This window comes from Oncorhynchus keta, chromosome 3, assembly GCF_023373465.1.
Source record: "Oncorhynchus keta strain PuntledgeMale-10-30-2019 chromosome 3, Oket_V2, whole genome shotgun sequence".
Classification (NCBI taxonomy): Eukaryota; Metazoa; Chordata; class Actinopteri; order Salmoniformes; family Salmonidae; genus Oncorhynchus; species Oncorhynchus keta.
Window position 1 is genome coordinate 27,926,413 of NC_068423.1, and position 24,125 is coordinate 27,950,537.

A 24,125-nucleotide genomic window follows, 5' to 3' on the forward strand; every position below is an offset into this window, starting at 1 on the left:
ATGTGACTAAAATATTCATCAAGCAACAATTTTTCAGTGGCAAATGATGAGACTATAACTGACTAAATAGGCCCAGAAAAAAATGGAATTAAAAACAACCATTATTTTTTATTTCATTTGAATAAAACAAGATGAGACTAAATTACTTCTGTGACTAAAATCTGACTACTAAATGGACTGGACAAGAGTTTTTGGAGAGATTGAGAGCTTTCAGTGATTAGAACAATTAATATATGCACCAGAGATGCGCAGTTCTGGATGGGACACACTCAGCACATCAGCTGGTGAGCTGCAGGGGAGCAAGCGATGAGTGTGGGCTCTGCCTCTAGTTAAACATATCGGGCAGGCGACTATCTTGCTTCCCTGTTACTAACCAATCACCACCAGCCTTCAAGTTAACCTGGTTAAAAAATACAAGCTGCAAGGGCCTCACGAGTGGTGCAGTGGTCTAAGGCTCTGCATTGCAGTGCTAGCTGTGCCACTAGAGATCCTGGTTCGAGTCCAGGCTCTGTCACACCCGGCCGCAACCCGAGAGACCCACTGGGCGGTGCACACTTGGCCCAGCGTAGTCTGGGTCAGGGGATGTTTTTGTCCCATCTAGTGACTCCTACAGTTAACCATTCATTTAGGTTGTGGACCCAGTGACTCAGACTTATTCAAATGACAAAGATGTGACTAACACTTAATGATATTTTAGGCAAAATGAATAAGATAAGACAAAAAGATTGGCACAACTGGGAACCATTACAGTCGGTCATGTTTATTAGGTCTGTAGACTTCTAACTTGCCTTAGGCTTTTGCTCAAAGGGCTAACACAGTCTATTGGCATGCATGACACCTGGCTTCTATTGCATTCTGTCACATACAGATGTAGGATCTTAATTTGAGCCAGTTTTCTACAACTGGAAAATATTCCTGCAACAACAGGAGATGTGAATTATTATGTGGATTATAATGTTTTTGTAGTGCTTGATACATTTTTCGTAAGGGAAAATCAAGGGTAAAACCTCAAAGTGGAAATAACTATCTTTGGAGGCCTATTTAAACCTTAAATACACGACACGTTTCCCATTTCCTGCACTGCAGTAACGCTCTCCTGCAACAGGGTGATCAAATTAAGATCCTTCATCTGTATAATGCAATATCCTGAAGACGTGTGTCTTGCTTAGCCTTTAGCTCAGGGGGCTAACAGGAGACCTCGGTTTGAATCCTGTGTCCGTCACAAATAATGCGTGCATTCTTGGGGCATTTATTGACAAAGCGTGATTATCTAGGACTTCATGGTTGTCCATTAAATCTTATCCATTGTCAGTACCTTCTGCTCAAGAGTTCTCTCCAGTGAGTCCACCTTCATAGTCTCCTTCCTGAGAGAGGCCTGGTACGCTGCTGTCTCCTGACGGGACTTCATCCTCACCTGGGCGATGTCGGAGTTCGCCCTGAGATACACAAACAGGATGTTAGTGTCATGGTGGTCAGAACATACAGGATGTTAGTGTCATGGTGGTCAGAACATACAGGATGTTAGTGTCATGGTGGTCAGAACATACAGGATGTTATTGTCATGGTGGTCAAAACATACAGGATGTTAGTGTCATGGTGGTCAGAACATACAGGATGTTATTGTCATGGTGGTCAAAACATACAGGATGTTATTGTCATGGTGGTCAGAACATACAGGATGTTAGTGTCATGGTGGTCAGAACATACAGGATGTTAGTGTCATGGTGGTCAGAACATACAGGATGTTAGTGTCATGGTGGTCAGAACATACAAGATGTTAGTGTCATGGTGGTAAGAACATACAGGATGTTAGTGTCATGGTGGTTAGAACATACAGGATGTTAGTGTCATGGTGGTCAGAACATACAGGATGTTAGTGTCATGGTGATCAGAACATACAGGATGTTAGTGTCATGGTGGTCAGAACATACAGGATGTTAGTGTCATGGTGGTCAGAACATACAGGATGTTAGTGTCATGGTGGTCAGAACATACAGGATGTTAGTGTCATGGTGGTCAGAACATACAGGATGTTAGTGTCATGGTGGTTAGAACATACAGGATGTTAGTGTCATGGTGGTCAGAACATACAGGATGTTAGTGTCATGGTGGTCAGAACATACAGGATGTTAGTGTCATGGTGGTTAGAACATACAGGATGTTAGTGTCATGGTGATCAGAACATACAGGATGTTAGTGTCATGGTGGTCAGAACATACAGGATGTTAGTGTCATGGTGATCAGAACATACAGGATGTTAGTGTCATGGTGGTCAGAACATACAGGATGTTAGTGTCATGGTGATCAGAACATACAGGATGTTAGTGTCATGGTGATCAGAACATACAGGATGTTAGTGTCATGGTGGTCAGAACATACAGGATGTTAGTGTCATGGTGGTCAGAACATACAGGATGTTAGTGTCATGGTGGTCAGAACATACAGGATGTTAGTGTCATGGTGGTCAGAACATACAGGATGTTAGTGTCATGGTGATCAGAACATACAGGATGTTAGTGTCATGGTGGTCAGAACATACAGGATGTTAGTGTCATGGTGGTCAGAACATACAGGATGTTAGTGTCATGGTGATCAGAACATACAGGATGTTAGTGTCATGGTGGTCACAACATACAGGATGTTAGTGTCATGGTGATCAGAACATACAGGATGTTAGTGTCATGGTGGTCAGAACATACAGGATGTTAGTGTCATGGTGGTCAGAACATACAGGATGTTAGTGTCATGGTGATCATCTGATCACCTCTATCAACAACAAGTAACTGGTTCACAGCTGGTTGAGATTCTATAATATCTGTGGTTGTCTATATCTTTCTGTTTTGATTTAATTCAGTGTATTGAGACAATCCACTATGAATGAAGTTTGACTTGACTCGGTTGAGCACGTATGAGGTCTACCATGCTTTGAATGTCACGGTGAGTGCAACCAGAGTGTGCGAGGTGCACTCACTTGTCTAGTTTCTCCTCGGCGTGGATCTTCAGGGCCTGGTAACGTTGTTCCTCCTTACGGACCCTGGACAGATACTCCTGAGCGCATTTCTTCAGCACCTCCTCATTCTAAGAGACAGGTAAAGGAGAGAGAAAGATAGTTTTCACTTGCAAAGATCCTGTTTTGTGATTGGTCTAATTCTGTTGAATGCACAGATTGGAAGTGTTTCTAGATAAGAGCATCTACTATATCACTAGAAGGTATACAGTAAGCAGACAAACGTCATCGTCGACATTGATGGACAGCCATTAGCAGTGTGTGCGGTAGTAAGATTGGTTGGTGTTTGTGTGTGTCTGTCCATGTGTCTGTGTGTTGGTATGTGTCTCTCTGTGTGTACCCACCTTGCGGTAGCCCTCGAGGACGTCCTTCAGCTTCTCGTAACGTCTGAACAGTTCAGCCAGACTCTTCTCTACAGAGTTGAGGTCTGAAAGAGCCTGGTCCTTCTCTATGATCAGCTGCTGGATGGTGTGGTGAGACAGAGACTTATCCTTCTGCTCATCGTCTGGAGGGAGGGAGGAGAGAGAGAGGAGAAAAGACAGAGAGAGAATAGAGAGAGGAGGAGAGAGAGAGAGAGAGAGAGAGAGAGAGAGAGAGAGGACAGAGTGAGAATAGAGAGAGAGAGGAGAGAGGACAGAGAGAAAATAGACATGAGATGGGAAGGAGGGGGGATAGAGAGAGGGAGAGAGAGAGAGGATATAGATTAGATTTTATTCTTGGTCCTTCACACACAGACACTAACACATTTGCTCATACACATTCTCATACGTAAAAAAGCCCAGCTATACACGCAGACACAGACGGACAGACACGCACACACACTTGCTCATACGCATATCAACATACACAACCCACATGCTTACTTACATACACACACACGAACACACACAGATTAGAAATCACTAAAAGCACAGTAGGTTCCTACAGTAGTTAATGACGCCTGCGTTAGGGACATTTTAGCATGAAGGCGATATTGATCAAGCGTGTATTTCTGGTGTGAAGCGTGCAGACAGAACAAACACTTGAACGATGAGTGAAATGAACGAGATCCAGACTCCGGGAAAGAGCAACACACTGACATTGTAACGTTCCAACCCTATTCGAGCAGTAGTTAATAACGAGTCAGTGAGATTACAGGCTGGGAGAACCAGGGTTACGTTGTGTGGCGAACAGAATACAGTGGTCTTTTATATAACAACGGTGTCTAATTTGACTCGTGTTTTCTGTCCTCAGCTATGGAAAGCTTTGAAAGCCTGTTTGCAGATTAAGAGAGAAATCCCAATGAACTGCACAAGAGACTAAGGGTATATATGCCTTGGGTTATATGTCTAGGCTTACCTGCAGTGGCAGGGCAGCCTAGTGGTTAGAGCGTTGGACTAGCAACCGGAAGGTTGTGAGTTCAAACCCCCGAGCTGACAAGGTACAAATCTGTCGTTCTGCCCCTGAACAGGCAGTTAACCCACTGTTCCTAGGCCGTCATTGAAAATAAGAATGTGTTCTTAACTGACTTGCCTGGTTAAATAAAGGTTAAAAAAAAAAAAATACAAAAATACAGTCGAACACAATGTATCTATTGTATCTATTACTGGAGCCATCCAACTCTGCTGGAGGTCTGCTGGACGTAGAGGGTTTTGTTCCAGCCCAGCAATAACACACCTGATTCAACTTATCAAATGAGTTGACAATCAATTGATCAGGGATCAGTGGAACAACGTTGGTATGCAGTTTTATGTTGTTCATCTGAAATGAGGCTTTAGTAATAACAGACTATAACAGACTGCTCAATTATATATTAATGTTTATACTAACATGTCTAATCTTTACATACCAGTTATCTATTGTTGTTTACACTAACATGTCTAATCTTTACATACCAGTTATATTATTTGTAAATGTTGATGAAAGTGACGAAGTGTCGATTCTTTGATGTGAAGTGTTTAAACTTGTTTAATTTGTTAAAACTATTATTCAAAATTAACTAGTGTCAATGTTGATTCATCACATATCACACTCATGCAATATATAGGGGGAAGGGTTTCTGCCTGTGACGTGTCTGTGTTTCTGTGTGGTATTCTCAAATTAACAATTCGTGTTTTTTTCTAGTTTTAAGATCTCTAATCTGTTTTCATTTGATTGTCACTCTCTCTCAGTATGTCGGCCATGTGAATCCATTTAGCAGTTTATCATATGACCATAGGCCTACAGTATGATGGCAGGCCTTATGGGCATCTGTCATCTGAAGCAGAGAATAGCAGCGAATAAAGCAGAGAATAGCTCAAACTCACACATGGTTTACATGTTGAGCTCTACGTTGTGAATTTAAAACATTAGACAGTGTATATGAGGTGAATCATATATCAGATTGTGTACATGCCTTTTAAGTGCTGACATATACAATTGTTTAGTGCAAATCCAACCCTTGTAATGTAGGTACAGTATGACAATAAGGAGATGAAAGTCAGGCAACAGGAAATTAGCATTACAGCTAACAGTTAAACTACAGGCGATTAGCATTACAGCTAACAGTTAAACTACAGGAGATTAGCATTACAGAGCATTACAGCTAACATGTAGGCTACAGGAAATGAGCATTACAGCTAACAGTTAAATTACTAGCGATTAGCATTACAGCTAACAGTTAAACTACAGGAGATTAGCATTACAGAGCATTACAGCTAACATGTAGGCTACAGGAAATGAGCATTACAGCTAACAGTTAAATTACTAGCGATTAGCATTACAGCTAACAGTTAAACAACAGGAGATTAGCATTACAGAGCATTACAGCTAACATGTAGGCTACAGGAAATGAGCATTACAGCTAACAGTTAAATTACTAGCGATTAGCATTACAGCTAACAGTTAAACAACAGGAGATTAGCATTACAGCTAACATTTTATGACGTTCATTTTGATTTATTGAATTAATTTGCTTGAAAAATTATTCCAGTTGTTCCCATCGATAGACAGTACATGGTTGCTCTATATATCACTGACCCTGAATAAGCTTGCGACTGGGCTAACACAGCTAACCTTTTAGGTCAATAATATGCTGTTTTTATTCAAATTTAGCTGGCTTTATAATCGTGAGAGAAATGTATTAACTAGTAGCTAGCTAGTTAGTTATACCTAGGTAGCTTACAAGTTTAGTTGACTTTTCTTAAAACAAACCTTATTGTTAAACGTTCTAAAATGGTTTGAAAACCAGCGCACTGCAAACGTTCTAAAATGGTTTGAAAACCAGCGCCCTGCAAATGTTCTAAAATGGTTTGAAAACCAGCGCACTGCAAACATTCTAAAATGGTTTGAAAACCAGCGCACTGCAAACGTTCTAAAATGGTTTGAAAACCAGCGCCCTGCAAATGTTCTAAAATGGTTTCAAAACCAGCACACTGCAAACGTTCTAAAATGTTTTGAAAAATAGTGCACTGCAAACGTTCTAAAATTGTTTAAGAAGCAGCGCACTGCAAACGTTCTAAAATGGTTTGAAAACCCGTGGTTGTTTTGTTGTCACGTTTAGTCTTTACTACGGCACTCGGAGGAACAAGGCATTTGATTGGTTTGACGTGTTGCGAGGGTTCACTGATTTACATCAGGTTCCGACCCCTCTTTAGCTGATTTATACCACGAAACCTCCGACGAAGCTATGGTTGAACTATTTAATACTGCTCACGTACGATCTTCAAGGACCTATACGCAACAAACATGGACAGTGTGTGTGTGTGTGTGTGTGTGTGTGTGTGTGTGTGTGTGTGTGTGTGTGTGTGTGTGTGTTAGGGAGAGAGAGAGTTAAAGGTTCCTGCTGTGTACTTCAGGGGAAGAAAGAACAAAAAGGTCCCGCTTTACATAGTGTCCTATGTGAATGTCTTGCTTATGGAACTCTGGTGTAGAACCTAACAAAGGTACACTTTCACCAGTTAGCTCACAGAGAAGTCTGGACAAAAATAAAAGACAACAGAAATGGGAAGATGAATGTCACTTCTATCTCTCTCTGACAGATGGATGTGATCTGAAGACACAAACAACTAACGGGGCAGAGTCCTCGATTACTCACCTGGCAGCCCTGTTACACAATAGGAGCAGCAGAACACAAAAGAAGGAGTTGTGTTATCAAGCTGGGAGGGCAGCAGGACACATGGGTTGGAGTCAATCCGTTTCAAATCTAATTTTAATTCAAACGTGTCTCATAAACCAGGTTTCCATCCAATTGGCGACAGATTTGCATACGAATATTCTAAAATCTATATTAATAAAAATGTGCATAGTTCCCCCACCAGAGATGAGTTTCCCATCAAGTTGACTTGTTGCGGATAAAAGTCCGTACCGAATTAAAAAATATCAGTTAAATGGGTTTCCATATAGTTCTACTGAGCTACAGCCATATATTTATTTATTTTGCTCCTTTGCACCCCAGTATCTCTACCTGCACATTCATCTTCTGCCGATCTACCATTCCAGTGTTTAATTGCTATATTGTAATTACTTCGCCACCATGGCCTATTTATTTCCTTAACTTACCTCATTTACACTCACTGTATATAGACTTTTTGTTTTATTTTGTTCTACTGTATTATTGACTGTATGTTTTGTTTATTCCATGTGTAACTGTGTTGTTGTATGTGTCGAATTGCTACGCTTTATCTTGGCCAGGTCGCAGTTGCAAATGAGAACTTGTTCTCAACTAGCCTACCTGTTTAAATAAAGGTGAAATATATATATATATATATATTTTAAATATGTCATTACAGGTGAAAATTGAAAAACAGGGTCCGATCCTTAAGAGGTTTTAAATGTGTTTCCATATAATTTTCAACTCTACTGCTGGTTTCCATTATATAGTGAATGTGCCCCCTCCGGTATTGGCAGGTGTGCTTGAGCCAACAGTTCTCAGATACGATGTGGGTAAACTAGTCTACATGATGAGATTACTACGGACAAAAGAGCGAGATTATTTTCATTTGTCAAAATGGCAGCCAAGCATCGATCATCGTGTCACCATGAATAAGAACCTGGATATTTATTGTAAATCAGCATCAAACTCGTCACCGTAAACTTTCACCCCCCTGTGAAGTTCATCATAACTTGTTTCATCTGTAGCCTAATAAACTGCATGGTTTCCTGAGTCCTAGTGGGACGACCACACAACACATCTGTAGTCTAATAAACTGCATGGTTTCCTGAGTCGTAGTGGGACGACCACACAACACATCTGTAGTCTAATAAACTGCATGGTTTCCTGAGTCGTAGTGGGACGACCACACAACAGATCATGTCATGACTCCAAGTTTACTTCCATATGACGGTTATTGTATCAACAGTCGTGCATAAAATAGTTTCCACCACCATTTATCGTATCATTTATTTTACTAACTTTGGTTTGACAAAATTTTGAAAGTTCACCGAATTAATTACATTTATTTAATTAATTAAATCATTTCCATTTCTAGCGTAATTTATTTTACAGACACAAAAAAGATCCTGTCTTGTCTCGAGTATTTTGTTTTGTTGACATTTGGAAAGTTTACCGACAAAATGTGTTGTTTTCATGAATTTGTTTTTATCTGACGTACTTTACTCACGTAAAAAAGGTTGTCGGAAACTTGCTTATAGAGACAAATGTAGGAAAACTGTCATTTACAGTTACTTCTTGGATTGACAGAACTGAATGAGAATTGACCCCAACCCTGCAGGACACGTGAGAGAGCAGTAGCCGTGGTAGAACAAAACATGTCGGCTATAACTCCTTTAAGCGAGAGTGTTGAGTGTTGGGTTGGGGTCATTTTCAATTTGATCCATTTCGTGAAGTAACCTGAAATTCCAATTCTAACTGTTTTCTCATAGAGAAGCATTCTGGACAATTGGAATTGGAATGTCTGTTAAACTTCCTGGATTGATTGAAGTTGACCCCATATCCCTGACGCAATATGAACAATGGGAAATCTTATTAAAAAACTAAAATCAGAGCAGAGCTTCAGAAATGTTTCAGAGGTGGGAAAGGGAGAAGTGAACGAGAGTAGTGAGATAAAAAAGGACAACGAGTGAATCTTTGTGGGTTTGATCTGGAAGATAATAGTGAGGCTGGAAAGCGTAGGCCATTGAATTATTGTCATACAATACAAAAAAACTGAAAGGTTTTGATGTGCAAGGTGGAAACACACTGTAGCTTGCATCACGTGGATTCATCTTTAAAAATGATGAATTGGGGAACGTAAGATGTTTTTGCTAATTATTAACATACTGAACAACAAACCACATATTGGTATAGCAATCATGTACGGTATAAAACCCAGGTGCCATGCTGGGGTTGGTAGATTTATGTATGAGACACTACACAGAGAAACACTCACCAATCATCTGTGCAATGGTCTTCTCATACTCTGCCACGATTCTCCTGTGAGCCACAGACGGGCAAAGATTATTTATAAACAGACAAATATTCCAGTGTTTGTTCTTTATACATGTAGAACGTTTCTTAAAGGCACACAGACAGGAAGTAATGTGTCAAAACACCAATCATGTGCTTTCTTCACAGAGGCAATCACGCACAGTGTTGTCACCCACAAGTGTGAGGTGGACGATGCTATCTTTAAAACTTCATAAAAATAGCCTCGTCCACCTGTCTAAATCTGCCTTGGCTTTGTTTTCAATGCTACTGACTCCATTTCTCTCTCTCTCTCTCTCTCTCTCTCCCTCTCTCTCTCTCTCTCTCTCTCCCCCTGTCTCTCTCTCTCTCTCTCTCTCTCTCTCTCTCTCTCTCTCTCTCTCTCTCTCTCTCTCTCTCTCTCTCTCTCTCTCTCTCTCTCTCTCTCTCTCTCTCTCTCTCTCTCTCTCTCTCTCTCTCTGTGGCAATGCATTCAGTAAACGATATTGACATGGAAAGTAAACACTTCCATTGTCAAAGTAAGCACATAACACCGATAGTCCAACAGAAATATAAGAGACAGTAAGTATTAAAGTGATAACAATGACAACGAGAATGTTAATCATATTAACTCCCCCTCTCTCTCTCCCCTTCTCTCTCTCTCTCTCTCCCCCCTCCCCTGTCTCTGTCTCTCTCTCCCCCTTCCCTCTCTCTCTCTCTCTCTCTCTCTCTCAATCCCCCTTCTCTCTCTCTCTCCCCTCCCTCTGTCTCTGTCTCTCTCTCTCCCCCTTTCCTCTCTCTCTCTCTATTTTCTCTCTCTCTCTTTTTCTCTCTCTTTTTTCTCTCTCTCTCTCTCTCTCTCTTTCAATCCCCCTTCTCTCTCTCTCTCCCCTCCCTCTGTCTCTGTCTCTCTCTCTCCCCCTTTCTCTCTCTCTCTCTCTATTTTTCTCTCTCTCTCTCTCTCTCTCTCTCTCTCTCTCTCTCTCTCTCTCTCTCTCTCTCTCTCTCTCTCTCTCTCTCTCTCTCTCTCTCTCTCTCTCTCTCTCTCTCTCTCTCTCTCTCTCTCTCTCTCTCTCTCTCTCTCTCTCTCTCTCTCTCTCTCTCTCTGCCTATGACAATGCTGCTTGTTTGGGGTTGCCAGAGAGTGGGTAGATTAGCCGGGCCTCCCCTCTTAGCTACTTAACCCTCCTTATCCCAATCAGCCTAATGATATAAGCCTATAGGCTCTCCTAGCCAGCTGCATCTCCACCCTATCCCAATCCACCTCCCCAAAACCCTACCACCACCCCAACCCTCCACCCTAAAACCACAACACCCCAAACCACCACCCCAAAACCTGAACAACCCCAAATTCTAATATCCCATAACTCTTTACATGAATGCGGAAGATTTCTTAACAAAGGGACCAACTGGTAACCAACGTCTCTGGTCCCATGAACCTGTCCTTCGTTATCTTCAACCAAGCAGACGGACTGACGGGTGATCAACTCACCTCATCTCCAGCACTTCCTGTCGACTGTCCTCGTACTTCCTCTGCCACTCCAGTACCTCCTTCTCCTTGGACACGATCTGAAAGGTAGGATGAATAGGACTTAGGTACACATCACATGAAGAACTGTGAAGACATCAGGCCGTAGTGTTTATATTTACATCTGTATACAAAAAAAAATGCATGTGTTTTTATCTATATAATCTGCATTTGTATTGACTATACTGTTTGAATGTCAACCTGTTCCTCCAATACTGTCATACAGTAAACTTCCCACAATGGATATGAACTTGACAGTAGTGAGTGGTTTGGGTGTAGGTCTAGAGGGGTACCTCTTCTCGTGCGATGCCCAGGGAGTGCTCCATGTCTTTGGGTGGATAGGCGCTCTCCCTCTCCCCCTCTCCGTAGCCCGCTGTCCGGGTGTAGAGAGAACTCTTGGTATCCGCGCAGTCCCTGTCCAGTGTTGATGACATCACTTCTCTGTCTCTCTGCTGCTCGCCGAAGCCAGGTCAGGGGAGAGGAGGAGGAGGAGGAGGAGGAGGAAGAGGAGGAAGAAGAGAAGGGGGAGAGACACAGGAACAGACCGTTAGTTAGGTATCTGGTTGATCTAATGGTGACAGAAAACTAGAGTTGTGTTCTGGAAGCTTTCCCAGAAACCCCAGTTGGAAGATTGTGGAATCCTCCATCCAGAATTTCTGGAAAACCTGGGAAAGTTACCTGCACTTTAAACCCCTAAAGACAATTCACACTCTTTGGAGGATCCTGAACCAAACCAAGCCACAAGGCTGCATCATATCGGATCAGAAAGATGCCCCAAACCAAGATGCTCTACACCAAGATACCCCAAACCACGGCCAAACTCAATATGCAAAATGATGCAGCCTCTGTAATGATGCTCTTGGAGACTTAGGCAGCTGGTAGCAACATGTTTGGATGGAGCAGTCCTCAATGCCAGTGATTGGCTGATGCTGCAACAGCTTGGCTGTAATTGGGTCTAGGCAGGGGAAAGAGGCGGGATATATCTATTGATGGATGAATGCTGCATGATATTGGAGAGGGACAGGGATAGGTAGTAGCACAATGTTAGTGTCATGAATCATGTGACTAAGCGCATCACAATGTCAGAGGAAGCTGTTATGATTTTGATAGGTGTAAAAGGTCCTGTGTAAAACACTTGATTTCCAATCTGACCTGGAACCAGTTTTAAATTAATACGTCTAACTTCCACTGCCCACAGGTTAGAGTAACTGACAGGGAGGCAGGGTAGCCTAGTGGTTAGAGTGTAGAGGCGGCAGGTAGCCTAGTGGTTAGAGTGTAGAGGCGGCAGGTAGCCTAGTGGTTCGAGTGTAGAGGCGGCAGGTAGCCTAGTGGTTAGAGCGTTGGGCTAGTGACCGGAAGGTTGCAAATTCAAATCCCCGAGCAGACAAGGTACAAATCTGTCGTTCTGCCCCTGAACAAGGCAGTTAACCCACTGTTCCTAGGCTGTCATTGAAACTAAGAATCTGTTCTTAACTGACTTGCCTAAGTAAAATAAAGGTTAAAAGAAATTGACAGGGTTTTCCATATTAGACAAGTTCAGTAGCGCTTGGTCCCATACAGCAGGGCATCAGAAAATCAACTTGGATATCTTTACTGTAATAAACAAAGACGTAAAAATAAAAAAAATCTTTAAAAAACATTAGCTAGTCACATGATATGTCTGAACACAGACTCTTAACACAGAATCTGATTATGACATCATAACCCAGAATCTGATCATGGAGTTGCCTCCCCCCAAAACAGCCGTGGATGGTTTAATCCTCCCTGTGGGGGATTGGGGCCTCATGGGGGTGTAGGAGATGTAAAGCTCCACTAATACAGTAGTCCTAGAGAGATGTGTTGGGTCTAGCTGCAGCATTTAACCACTAATACCTTTCTTATTCTATTGTATGATATTATAACACTGGCTCTACTGCTTAAGGTCCATAGGGACAACCTGTAGCAGTTGTAAGGATAAGCAGGTCCAAGAAGACTTGGTAGTCTTAGGGATTGGACCTCAGCCCCCAAGACAGCCACCAACTGCGCTAGCCAACATACTGTAGAGGCAAAGACTGGATTTGATTAGTATCCCCATTAACTGAGGCCTTGATGACAGCTAGTATTCCTAAGGATTGGCTCAGTCAACCTGCCACAACACTGGGTAAGCAGCCCACTCTGTCCCGATTGAAATAATGAACATCCAGGTACATCCTTTGGACAGGATACTAGTCTATCTCTGGGCCTTCCCCATATCCATCCCCTTAGTGCCAAGTAGAGATCCCCTTAACCATCCCATCCCCTTGCCAGTGAGACCAAGTAGAGACCTTAACCATCCCCTTAGTGCCTTAACCATCCCCTTAGTAGAGACCTTAACCATCCCCTTAGTGCCAAGTAGAGACCTTAACCATCCCCTTAGTGCCAAGTAGAGACCTTACCCCATATCCATCCCCTTAGTGCCAAGTAGAGACCTTAACCATCCCCTTAGTGCCAAGTAGAGACCTTAACCATCCCCTTAGTGCCAAGTAGAGACCTTAACCATCCCCTTAGTGCCAAGTAGAGACCTTAACCATCCCCTTAGTGCCAAGTAGAGACCTTAACCATCCCCTTAACCATCCCCTTAGTGCCAAGTAGAGACCTTAACCATCCCCTTAGTGCCAAGTAGAGACCTTAACCCATATCCATCCCCTTAGTGCCAAGTAGAGACCTTAACCATCCCCTTAGTGCCAAGTAGAGACCTTACCCCATATCCATCCCCTTAGTGTCAAGTAGAGACCTAACCCCATATCCATCCCCTTAGTGTCAAGTAGAGACCTTAACCCATATCCATCCCCTTAGTGTCAAGTAGACCTTAACCACCCCTTAGTGCCAAGTAGAGACCTTAACATCCCCTTAGTGCCAAGTAGAGACCTGCCAATCCCCTTAGTGCCAAGTAGAGACCGTATATCCCCCCTTTGTGCCATCCATCCCCTTAGTGTCAAGTAGAGACCTAACCCCTATGTCATCCATCCCCATCCTCTTAGTGCCAAGTAGAGACCTTACCCCATATCCATCCCCTTAGTGTCAAGTAGAGACCTTAACCCATATCCATCCCCTTAGTGCCAAGTAGAGACCTTAACCCATATCCATCCCCTTAGTGCCAAGTAGAGACCTTAACCCATATCCATCCCCTTAGTGCCAAGTGGAGACCTAACCCCATATCCATCCCCTTAGTGCCAAGTAGAGACCTAACCCCATATCCATCCCCTGATCGGTGTCCCTTCCCACGGGACGGTTGAGCTAACGCAGGCTAATGTGATTAGCATTGTGAAGCACCTGAGTGACTTGGGTGAGCAATTACGCAGGTACTTTCCCGAAACGGATGACTCGAACAACTGGATTCGTTATCCCTTTCATGCCCTGCCTCCAGTCCACTTACCGATATCTGAACAAGAGAGCCTCATCGAAATTGCAACAAGGGGTTCTGTGAAAATGTAATTTAATCAGAAGCCACTGCCAGATTTCTGGATAGGGCTGCCGCTCAGAGTATCCTGCCTTGGCAAATCGCGCTGTTAAGACACCGATGACCTTTACAACCACGTACCTATGTGAGAGTGGATTCTCGGCCCTCACTGGCATGAAAACTAAATACAGGCACAGACTGTGTGTAGAAATGATTTAAGACTGAGACTCTCTCCAATATAACCCAACACTGCAGAGTTATGTGCATCCTTTCAAACACACCCTTCTCATTAACCTGTGGTGAGTTATTCACTATTTTAGATGAACAAATAAGGTTTTATATGTAAGCTGGTTAAATAAAGAGCAAAATGATTGATTATTATTATTATATTATTATTTGTGCCCTGGTCCTATAAGAGCTCTTTGTCACTTCCCACGAGCCGGGTTGTGACAAAAACTCACACTCATTCTTCTGTTTAATAAATGTATCGTAAAGTGTGTGTGTGGCAGGCTTACAATGATGGCAAGAAACAACATTAGAGATTGCGCTGACCCTGGGGCTAGAGGGGGTACAGCTGACCCTGGAGCTAGAGGGGGTACAGCTGACCCTGGTTGTCACGCCCTGACCATAGTTTGCTTTGTATGTTTCTATGTTTTGTTTGGTCAGGGTGTGATCTGAGTGGACATTCTATGTTGTATGTCTAGTTTGTCTGTTTCTGTGTTTGGCCTGATATGGTTCTCAATCAGAGGCAGGTGTTTGTCGTTGTCTCTGATTGGGAACCATATTTAGGTAGCCTGTTTTGTCATTGTGGGTGATTGTCTATGTTAGTTGCTTGTGTCAGCACAGTTCTTATAGCTTCACGGTCGTTTATTGTTTTGTATTCAGTGTTCAGTGCTTTCTTTAATTAAAATATCATCATGAACACATACCACGCTTCATGACCCTGGTGCTAGAGGGGGTACACAGCTCGAGGTTGAATGTTTGGGAACCACGGTAGTAAATCACTCCATTCTTGTGGGCCGGCTAAGGACTATTGGTGTCTCTAAGGAGTATTGATGTCTCTGAGGGATCTTTGGCCTGGTTAACCTGCTAACCAACTCAAAGAGTGCAGTGTATAAAGTCAGAACATCTGAAGCCTCAGCCTCTGCCTCTCAGTAAGGGAGTACCCCAAGGCTCGATCCTAGACCCCACGCTCTTCTCAATTTACATCAACATCTGAGCAGTAGGATGCTCTCTCCTCCATTTATATTCAGATGATACAGTCTTATACTCAGCTGGCCCCTCCCAGGATTGTGTGTTAAACACTATACAACAAGTCTTTCTTAGTTTCCAACAAGCTTTCTCTGCCCTTAACCTTGTTCTGAACACCTCCAAAACAAAGGTCATGTGGTTTGGTAAGAAGAATGCCCCTCTCCCCACCGGTGTTATTACTACCTCTGAGGGTTTAGAGCTTGAGGTAGTCACCTCATACAAGTACTGGGGAGTTTGGGTAGAAGGTACACTGTCCTTCTCTCAGCACATATAAAAGCTGCAGGCTAAAGTTAAATCTGGACTTGGTTTCCTCTATCACAATTGCTCCTTTCACCCCAGCTGCCAAACTATTTTTATATTTTTTATTTAACCTTTATTTAACTAGGCAAGTCAGCTAAGAACAAATTCTTATTTACAGTGATGGCCTACCCCGGCCAAACCTTAACCTGGACGATGCTGGGCCAGTTGTGATACAGCCTGGAATCGAACCAAGGTCTGTAGTGACACCTCTAGCACTGAGATGCAGTGCCTTAAACGGCTGCGCCACTCGGGAGATCTGATTAACCCTGATTCAGATGACCAACCTACACATGCTAAATTACGGAGACGTCATTTATAGATCGGCAGGTAAGGGTGCTCTCGAGCGACTAGATGTTCTTTACCATTCGGCCATTAGATTTTCCACCAATGCTCCTTATAGGACACATCACTGCACTCTATACTCCTCTGTAAACTGGTCATTTCTGTATACCCGTCGCAAGACCCACTGGTTGATGCTTATTTATAAAACCCTCTTAGGCCTCACTCCCCCCTATCTGAGATACCTACTGCAGCCGTCATCATTGGTGTCTCTATGGGTAGCCTAGTGGTTAGAGCATTGGACTAGTAACCGAAAGGTTGCAAGTTGATATCCCCGAGCTGACAAGGTACAAATCTGTCATCCTGCCCCTGAACAGGCAGTTAACCCCACTGTTCCTAGGCCGTCATTGAAAATAAGAATCTGTTCCTTAACTGACTTGCCTGGTTAAATAATGGTAAAATAAAAAAAATAAACATACAACACCCGTTCTGCCAGTCACATTCTGTTAAAGGTCCCCAAAGCACACACATCCCTGGGTCTCTCCTCTATTCAGTTCGCTGCAGATAGCGACTGTAACGAGCTTCAAACTGGACAGTTTTATCTCCATCTCTTCATTCAGTATTCATGCTAAATTGTAATTATTTGTACTATTATGTATTGCCTTACCTCCCTACTCTTCTACATTTTCACACACTGTACATAGATCTTTGGTTTTTATTTTCTATTGTGTTATTGACTGTACATTTGTACATTTGTGTAACTCTGTGTTGTTGTTGTTGTTGTTGTTGTTGCTGTTGCACTGCTTTTCTCAACTGGTTAAATAAAGGTGAAAGGACACTCTTACTGACAGTTGGTGGCTGGTTCACCTGATGTATTTTTGTCTCTACCTTCTTGTCTTTGTGCTGTTGTCTGGGCCAAATAATGTTTGTACCATGTTTTGTGCTGCTACCATGTTGTTGTCATGTTGTGTTGCTACCATGCTGTGTCATGTCTGCCATGCTATGTCTGTTTGTTGTTTTGTGTTGCTACTCATGTTGTTGTCTCTCTTTATGTATTTGTGGTGTCTCATGCTCTCTTTATGTTGTTGTTCTCTCTTTAGGTGTTGTGATGTATTGTGTCTCTCTTTATGTAGTGTTGTGTTGTCTCTCTTTATGTTTCTGTCTCTCTTTATGTAGTGTTGTGGTGTCTCTCTTTATGTAGTGTTGTGGTGTCTCTCTTTATGTAGTGTTGTGGTGTCTCTCTTTATGTAGTTTTGTGGTGTCTCTTTATGTAGTGTTGTGGTGTCTTTTTATGTAGTGTTGTGGTGTCTCTCTTTATGTAGTTTTGTGGTGTCTCTCTTTATGTAGTGTTGTGGTGTCTCTCTTTATGTAGTGTTGTGGTGTCTCTCTTTATGTAGTGTTGTGGTGTCTCTCTTTATGTAGTTTGTGATGTGTGGTGTTGTGGTGTCTCTCTTTATGTAGTGTTGTGATGTCTCTCTTTATGTAGTGTTGTGTTGTCTCTCTTTATATAGTGTTGTGGTGTCTCTCTTTATGTAGTGTTGTGGTGTCTCTCTTTATGTAGTGTTGTGTTGTCTCTCTTTATGTAGTGTCTTTCTGCTGTTGTCTGTGTCTCTTTCTGTGTTGTGGTGTCTCTCTTTATGTAGTTTTGTGGTGTCTCTCTTTATGTAGTGTTGTGGTGTCTCTCTTTGTTGTTGTGTCTCTCTCTATGTAGTGTTGTGGTGTCTCTCTTTATGTAGTGTTGTGGTGTCTCTCTTTATGTAGTGTTGTGGTGTCTCTCTTTATGTAGTGTTTGTGTCTCTCTTTATGTAGTTTTGTGGTCTCTCTTTATGTAGTGTTGTGATGTCTCTCTTTATGTAGTGTTGTGTTGTCTCTCTTTATATAGTGTTGTGGTGTCTCTCTTTATGTAGTGTTGTGGTGTCTCTCTTTATGTAGTGTTGTGATCTCTTTATGTAGTGTTGTAGTGTCTCTATGTAGTGTTGTCTCTATGTAGTGTTGTTGTGTCTCTCTCTACGTAGTGTTGTTGTGTCTCTCTCTATGTAGTGTTGTGGTGTCTATGTAGTGTTGTGGTGTTTCTATGTAGTGTTGTGGTGTCTCTACGTAGTGTTGTGGTGTCTCTCTGTAGTGTTTTGGTTTCTCTATGTAGTGTTGTGGTGTCTCTATGTAGTGTTGTGGTGTCTCTATGTAGTGTTGTGGTGTCTCTACGTAGTGTTGTGGTGTCTCTCTGTAGTGTTGTGGTGTCTATATGTAGTGTTGTGGTGTCTATATGTAGTGTTGTGGTGTCTATATGTAGTGTTGTGTTGTCTCTATGTAGTGTTGTGGTGTCTCTATGTAGTGTTGTGGTGTCTCTATGTAGTGTTGTGGTGTCTCTATGTAGTGTTGTGGTGTCTCTACGTAGTGTTGTGGTGTCTCTATGCAGTGTTGTGGTGTCTCTATGTAGTGTTGTGGTGTCTCTATGTAGTGTTGTGGTGTCTCTACGTAGTGTTGTGTTGTCTCTATGTAGTGTTGTGGTGTCTCTATGTAGTGTTGTGGTGTCTCTACGTAGTGTTCTGGTGTCTCTATGTAGTGTTGTGGTGTCTATGTAGTGTTGTGGTGTTTCTATGTAGTGTTGTGGTGTCTCTACGTAGTGTTGTGGTGTCTCTATGTAGTGTTGTGGTGTCTCTATGTAGTGTTGTGGTGTCTCTATGTAGTGTTGTGGTGTCTCTACGTAGTGTTGTGGTGTCTCTATGTAGTGTTGTGGTGTCTATACGTAGTGTTGTGGTGTCTCTATGTAGTGTTGTGGTGTCTCTCTGTAGTGTTGTGGTGTCTATGTAGTGTTGTGGTTTCTCTATGTAGTGTTGTGGTTTCTCTATGTAGTGTTGTGGTGTCTCTATGTAGTGTTGTGGTGTCTCTATGTAGTGTTGTGGTGTCTCTACGTAGTGTTGTGGTGTCTCTATGTAGTGTTCTGGTGTCTCTATGTAGTGTTGTGGTGTCTCTATGTAGTGTTGTGGTGTCTCTATGTAGTGTTGTGGTGTCTCTATGTAGTGTTGTGGTGTCTCTATGTAGTGTTCTGGTGTCTCTATGTAGTGTTGTGGTGTCTCTCTGTAGTGTTCTGGTGTCTCTATGTAGTGTTGTGGTGTCTCTATGTAGTGTTCTGGTGTCTCTATGTAGTGTTGTGGTGTCTCTATGTAGTGTTCTGGTGTCTCTCTTGTCGTGATGTGTATTATGTCCTGTATTTTAATCCCAGCCCCGTCCCCATAGGAGGCCTTACGCCTTTTGGTAGGCCGTCATTGTAAAGAATGTGTTCTTAACTGACTTGCCTAGTTAAGTAAAGATGAAATAAAAAATGTAAATAAAATGTTAGACAGTTTCTCCTGGCCCATAGACTACTTTCAGGGCTAGGAACCATCTAACATCAAGATGTTACATCATGCACCTTTCCTTAACCTGAAACAACATTGTGGTGACCCCAGACCTACCCAACGGCCCTATCTCCTGACTAGTCCTACCCAACGGACCTATCTCCTGACTAGTCCTACCCAACGGCCCTATCTCCTGACTAGTCCTACCCAACGGCCCTATCTCCTGACTAGTCCTACCCAACGGCCCTATCTCCTGACTAGTCCTACCCAACGGACCTATCTCCTGACTAGTCCTACCCAACGGACCTATCTCCTGACTAGTCCTACCCAACGGACCTATCTCCTGACTAGTCCTACCCAACGGCCCTATCTCCTGACTAGTCCTACCCAACGGACCTATCTCCTGACTAGTCCTACCCAACTGCCCTATCTCCTGACTAGTCCTACCCAACGGCCCTATCTCCTGACTAGTCCTACCCAACGGACCTATCTCCTGACTAGTCCTACCCAACTGCCCTATCTCCTGACTAGTTCTACCCAACGGCCCTATCTCCTGACTAGTCCTACCCAACGGCCCTATCTCCTGACTAGTCCTACCCAACGGCCCTATCTCCTGACTAGTCCTACCCAACGGCCCTATCTCCTGACTAGTCCTACCCAACAGACCAATCTCCTGACTAGTCCTACCCAACGGCCCTATCTCCTGACTAGTCCTATCCAACGGACCTATCTCCTGACTAGTCCTACTCAACGGACCTATCTCCTGACTAGTCCTACACAACAGCCCTATCTCCTGACTAGTCCTACCCAACGGCCCTATCTCCTGACTAGTCCTACCCAACGGCCCTATCACCTGACTAGTCCTACCCAACGGACCTCCTGACTAGTCCTACCCAACGGACCTATCTCCTGACTAGTCCTACCCAACGGCCCTATCTCCTGACTAGTCCTACCCAACGGACCTCCTGACTAGTCCTACAAAGTCAGTCAGTCAGAAAACAGGAATGTGAGATTACAGATAAAAGGCTCAAGAGTCGCTGATCGTCCTGCTTCACTCTCCCCCGTCAGATTGAGGAATGAGGAGGGTCACAAAATACTGGTTACTCTCCCAAAATTCCCAGGTCACGTCAGTGTTAATGGAAGCCTCTCCTGTTCGGGCCGGTAGCCGACATGCTCAGGCCGGTAGCCGACATGTTTGATACACAGCCAAGAAAAGAAAAGGCCCAGCACTCTTTAAGTTAATTGGTTCAGGAGATTGGAGGTCAGGGTCTGGAAGCCGTGTTAGTGATGTCACACGGGGAAAAAAGGGGAGGGGGCAGAGACGGTTGATGTTGCTGTTATTGTTTAGTAATGGCCATGGGTTCACACACACACACAATGGTGTGACTAGAGGGGGAGCCAGGCTGAGACACACTCATGCTGCTCACACACACACACACACACACACAAGCACACACAGAGAGAGAGAGCAGGTACAGGTGCAGGCTGGCTCAGCTCAGTACCTGGGGGGTGACAGTGGAGAGGGAGGGGCTGTCTGAGATGTATTTGGCTACCTGAAGAGCCTCTATCCTCAGAGCAGCTAGAACCAGTTCCTCCTGAGACCGCAGGTAAGAGTGAGGAAGAGAGAGGAAGGGGTGGAGGAGAGGGGTAGAGAGAGAGGGAGGGAAGAAGAGAGAGGAAGGGGGATGGGAGGAGGTGGGGGGGGTGTTGCGGGAGGGTGGAGGAAAGGGGCAGGGGGGGAGACATACAGAACCAGAGGTTGAGTTACACACAACTAGGCTACTTACTTCTCACTTATAGTACCCACTCTCACCTACAATACCCACATTCTCACCTACAGTACCCACACTCACCTACAGTACCCACACTCTCGCCTACAGAACCCACTCTCACATACAGTACCCACTCTCAACAACAGTACCCACTCTCACCTACAGTACCCACATTCTCACCTACAGTACCCACACTCACCTACAGTACCCACACTCTCGCCTACAGTACCCACTCTCACATACAGTACCCACTCTCACCTACAGTACCCACTCTCAACTACAGTACCCACTCTCAACTACAGTACCCACACTCTCACCTACAGTACCCACTCTCACCTACAGTACCCACATTCTCACCTACAGTACCCACTCTCACATACTGTACTCACACTCTCACCTACAGTACCCACTCTCACCTACAGTACCCACACTCACCTACAGTACCCACACTCACCTACAGTACCCACACTCTCACCTACAGTACCCACACTCACCTACAGTACCCACACTCTCGCCTACAGTACCCACTCTCACATACAGTACCCACTCTCACCTACAGTACCCACTCTCAACTACAGTACCCACTCTCAACTACAGTACCCACACTCTCACCTACAGTACCCACTCTCACCTACAGTACCCACATTCTCATCTACAGTACCCACTCTCAACTACAGTACCCACACTCTCACCTACAGTACCCACTCTCACCTACAGTACCCACATTCTCACCTACAATACCCACTCTCAACTACAGTACCCACATTCTCACCTACAGTACCCACATTCTCACCTACAGTACCCACTCTCACTTACAGTACCCACTCTCAACAACAGTACCCACATTCTCACCTACAGTACCCACACTCTCACCTACAGTACCCACACTCTCAACTACAGTACCCACATTCTCACCTACAGTACCCACTCTCACCTACAGTACCCACACTCTCACCTACAGTACCCACATTCTCACCTACAGTACCCACACTCACACCTACAGTACCCACTCTCACCTACAGTACCCACACTCTCACCTACAGTACCCGCACTCTCACCTACAGTACTCACACTCTCACTTACAGTACCCACACTCTCACCTACAGTACCCACTCTCTCACCTACAGTACTCACACTCTCACCTACAGTACTCACACTCTCACTTACAGTACCCACTCTCACCTACAGTACCCACACTCTCACCTACAGTACCCACACTCTCACCTACAGTACCCACATTCTCACCTACAGTACCCACACTCACACCTACAGTACCCACTCTCACCTACAGTACCCACACTCTCACCTACAGTTCCCGCACTCTCACCTACAGTACTCACACTCTCACTTACAGTACCCACACTCTCACCTACAGTACTCACACTCTCACTTACAGTACCCACACTCTCACCTACAGTACTCACACTCTCACTTACAGTACCCACACTCTCACCTACAGTACCCACACTCTCACCTACAGTACCCACTCTCACCTACAGTACCCACACTCTCACCTACAGTACCCACTCTCACCTACAGTACCCACACTCTCACCTACAGTACCCACACTCTCACCTACAGTACCCACACTCTCACCTACAGTACCCACACTCTCACCTACAGTACCCACATTCTCACCTACAGTACCCACACTCTCACCTACAGTACCCACACTCTCACCTACAGTACCCACTCTCTCACCTACAGTACTCACACTCTCACCTACAGTACCCACACTCTCACCTACAGTACCCACACTCTCACTTACAGTACCCACACTCTCACCTACAGTACCCACTCTCTCACCTTATGACTCAACGATTTATCAATAACAACAGATTAGAAAACAGACTAGACAACAGACTGGACAACTGACTAGACAACAGACTAGACAACAGACTAGATGACAGACTAGACAACATATTTTTAAACAGACTAGACAGCTGGCGGGACAACAGACTAGACAACAGACGAGACAACAGACTAGACAACATATTACAGAACAGACTAGACAACAGTCTAGACAACAGACTAGACAACAGACTAGACAACAGACTAGACAACTGTCTAGACAACAGACTAGACAACATATTACAGAACAGACTAGACAACATATTACAGAACAGACTTGACAACAGACTAGACAACAGACTAGACAACAGACTAGACAACAGACTAGACAACAGACTAGACAACAGACGAGACAACAGACTAGACAACATATTACAGAACAGACTAGACAACAGTCTAGACAACAGACTAGACAACAGACTAGACAACAGACGAGACAACAGACTAGACAACATATTTTTAAACAGACTAGACAACAGACTAGACAACAGACTAGACAACAGACTAGACAACATATTTTTAAACAGACTAGACAACAGACTAGACAACAGACTAGACAACAGACTAGACAACATATTACAGAACAGACTAGACAACAGTCTAGACAACAGACTAGACAACAGACTAGACAACAGACTAGACAACAGACGAGACAACAGACTAGACAACATATTACAGAACAGACTAGACAACAGTCTAGACAACAGACTAGACAACAGACTAGACAACAGACTAGACAACAGACTAGACAACAGACTAGACAACAGACTAGACAACAGACTAGACAACATATTACAGAACAGACTAGACAACAGACTAGACAACAGACGAGACAACAGACTAGACAACAGACTAGACAACATATTACAGAACAGACTAGACAACAGACTAGACAACAGACTAGACAACAGACTAGACAACATATTACAGAACAGACTAGACAACAGACTAGACAACAGTCTTACAGAACAGACTAGACAACAGACTAGACAACAGACTAGACAACAGACAACAGACTAG

The 24,125-nt window shown here is 43.8% G+C and overlaps 1 protein-coding gene and 3 long non-coding RNA genes across 8 annotated transcripts in view; all 4 read right to left on the reverse strand.

Annotated features, from left to right (window-relative positions):
• Positions 1 to 24,125, reverse strand: part of tacc2 (transforming, acidic coiled-coil containing protein 2) — a 58,289-nt gene that overhangs the window by 1,733 nt on the left and 32,431 nt on the right. Inside the window, exons 11-17 of the mRNA XM_052497048.1 lie at positions 20,985 to 21,077; positions 11,190 to 11,366; positions 10,861 to 10,937; positions 9,355 to 9,398; positions 3,352 to 3,512; positions 2,972 to 3,078; positions 1,316 to 1,436 (exon numbers count right to left, since the gene is read on the reverse strand). Coding sequence (XP_052353008.1) covers positions 1,316 to 1,436; positions 2,972 to 3,078; positions 3,352 to 3,512; positions 9,355 to 9,398; positions 10,861 to 10,937; positions 11,190 to 11,366; positions 20,985 to 21,077 — 780 coding nt within the window. The remainder of the gene's footprint in view (positions 1 to 1,315; positions 1,437 to 2,971; positions 3,079 to 3,351; positions 3,513 to 9,354; positions 9,399 to 10,860; positions 10,938 to 11,189; positions 11,367 to 20,984; positions 21,078 to 24,125) is intronic.
• On the reverse strand, positions 13,241 to 17,125 carry LOC127915279 (uncharacterized). 2 transcript variants are annotated; one of them, XR_008090852.1, is made up of 5 exons: positions 14,197 to 17,125; positions 14,100 to 14,161; positions 13,910 to 14,023; positions 13,511 to 13,610; positions 13,241 to 13,467 (listed from the first exon to the last, which is right to left on the reverse strand). It is a non-coding gene; the product is annotated as an uncharacterized LOC127915279 (long non-coding RNA). The 2 variants fall into 2 exon arrangements; XR_008090851.1 differs by having other exon boundaries at positions 13,910 to 17,125.
• LOC127915278 (uncharacterized) lies at positions 17,891 to 20,801 on the reverse strand. 2 transcript variants are annotated; one of them, XR_008090849.1, is made up of 3 exons: positions 20,359 to 20,801; positions 19,969 to 20,182; positions 17,891 to 19,938 (listed from the first exon to the last, which is right to left on the reverse strand). It is a non-coding gene; the product is annotated as an uncharacterized LOC127915278 (long non-coding RNA). The 2 variants fall into 2 exon arrangements; XR_008090850.1 differs by having other exon boundaries at positions 17,891 to 19,608; positions 19,639 to 20,182.
• LOC127915283 (uncharacterized) lies at positions 21,104 to 23,897 on the reverse strand. 3 transcript variants are annotated; one of them, XR_008090864.1, is made up of 3 exons: positions 21,987 to 23,897; positions 21,414 to 21,670; positions 21,104 to 21,295 (listed from the first exon to the last, which is right to left on the reverse strand). It is a non-coding gene; the product is annotated as an uncharacterized LOC127915283 (long non-coding RNA). The 3 variants fall into 3 exon arrangements; XR_008090865.1 differs by having other exon boundaries at positions 21,591 to 21,611; positions 21,730 to 23,897; XR_008090866.1 differs by having other exon boundaries at positions 21,414 to 21,611; positions 21,730 to 23,897.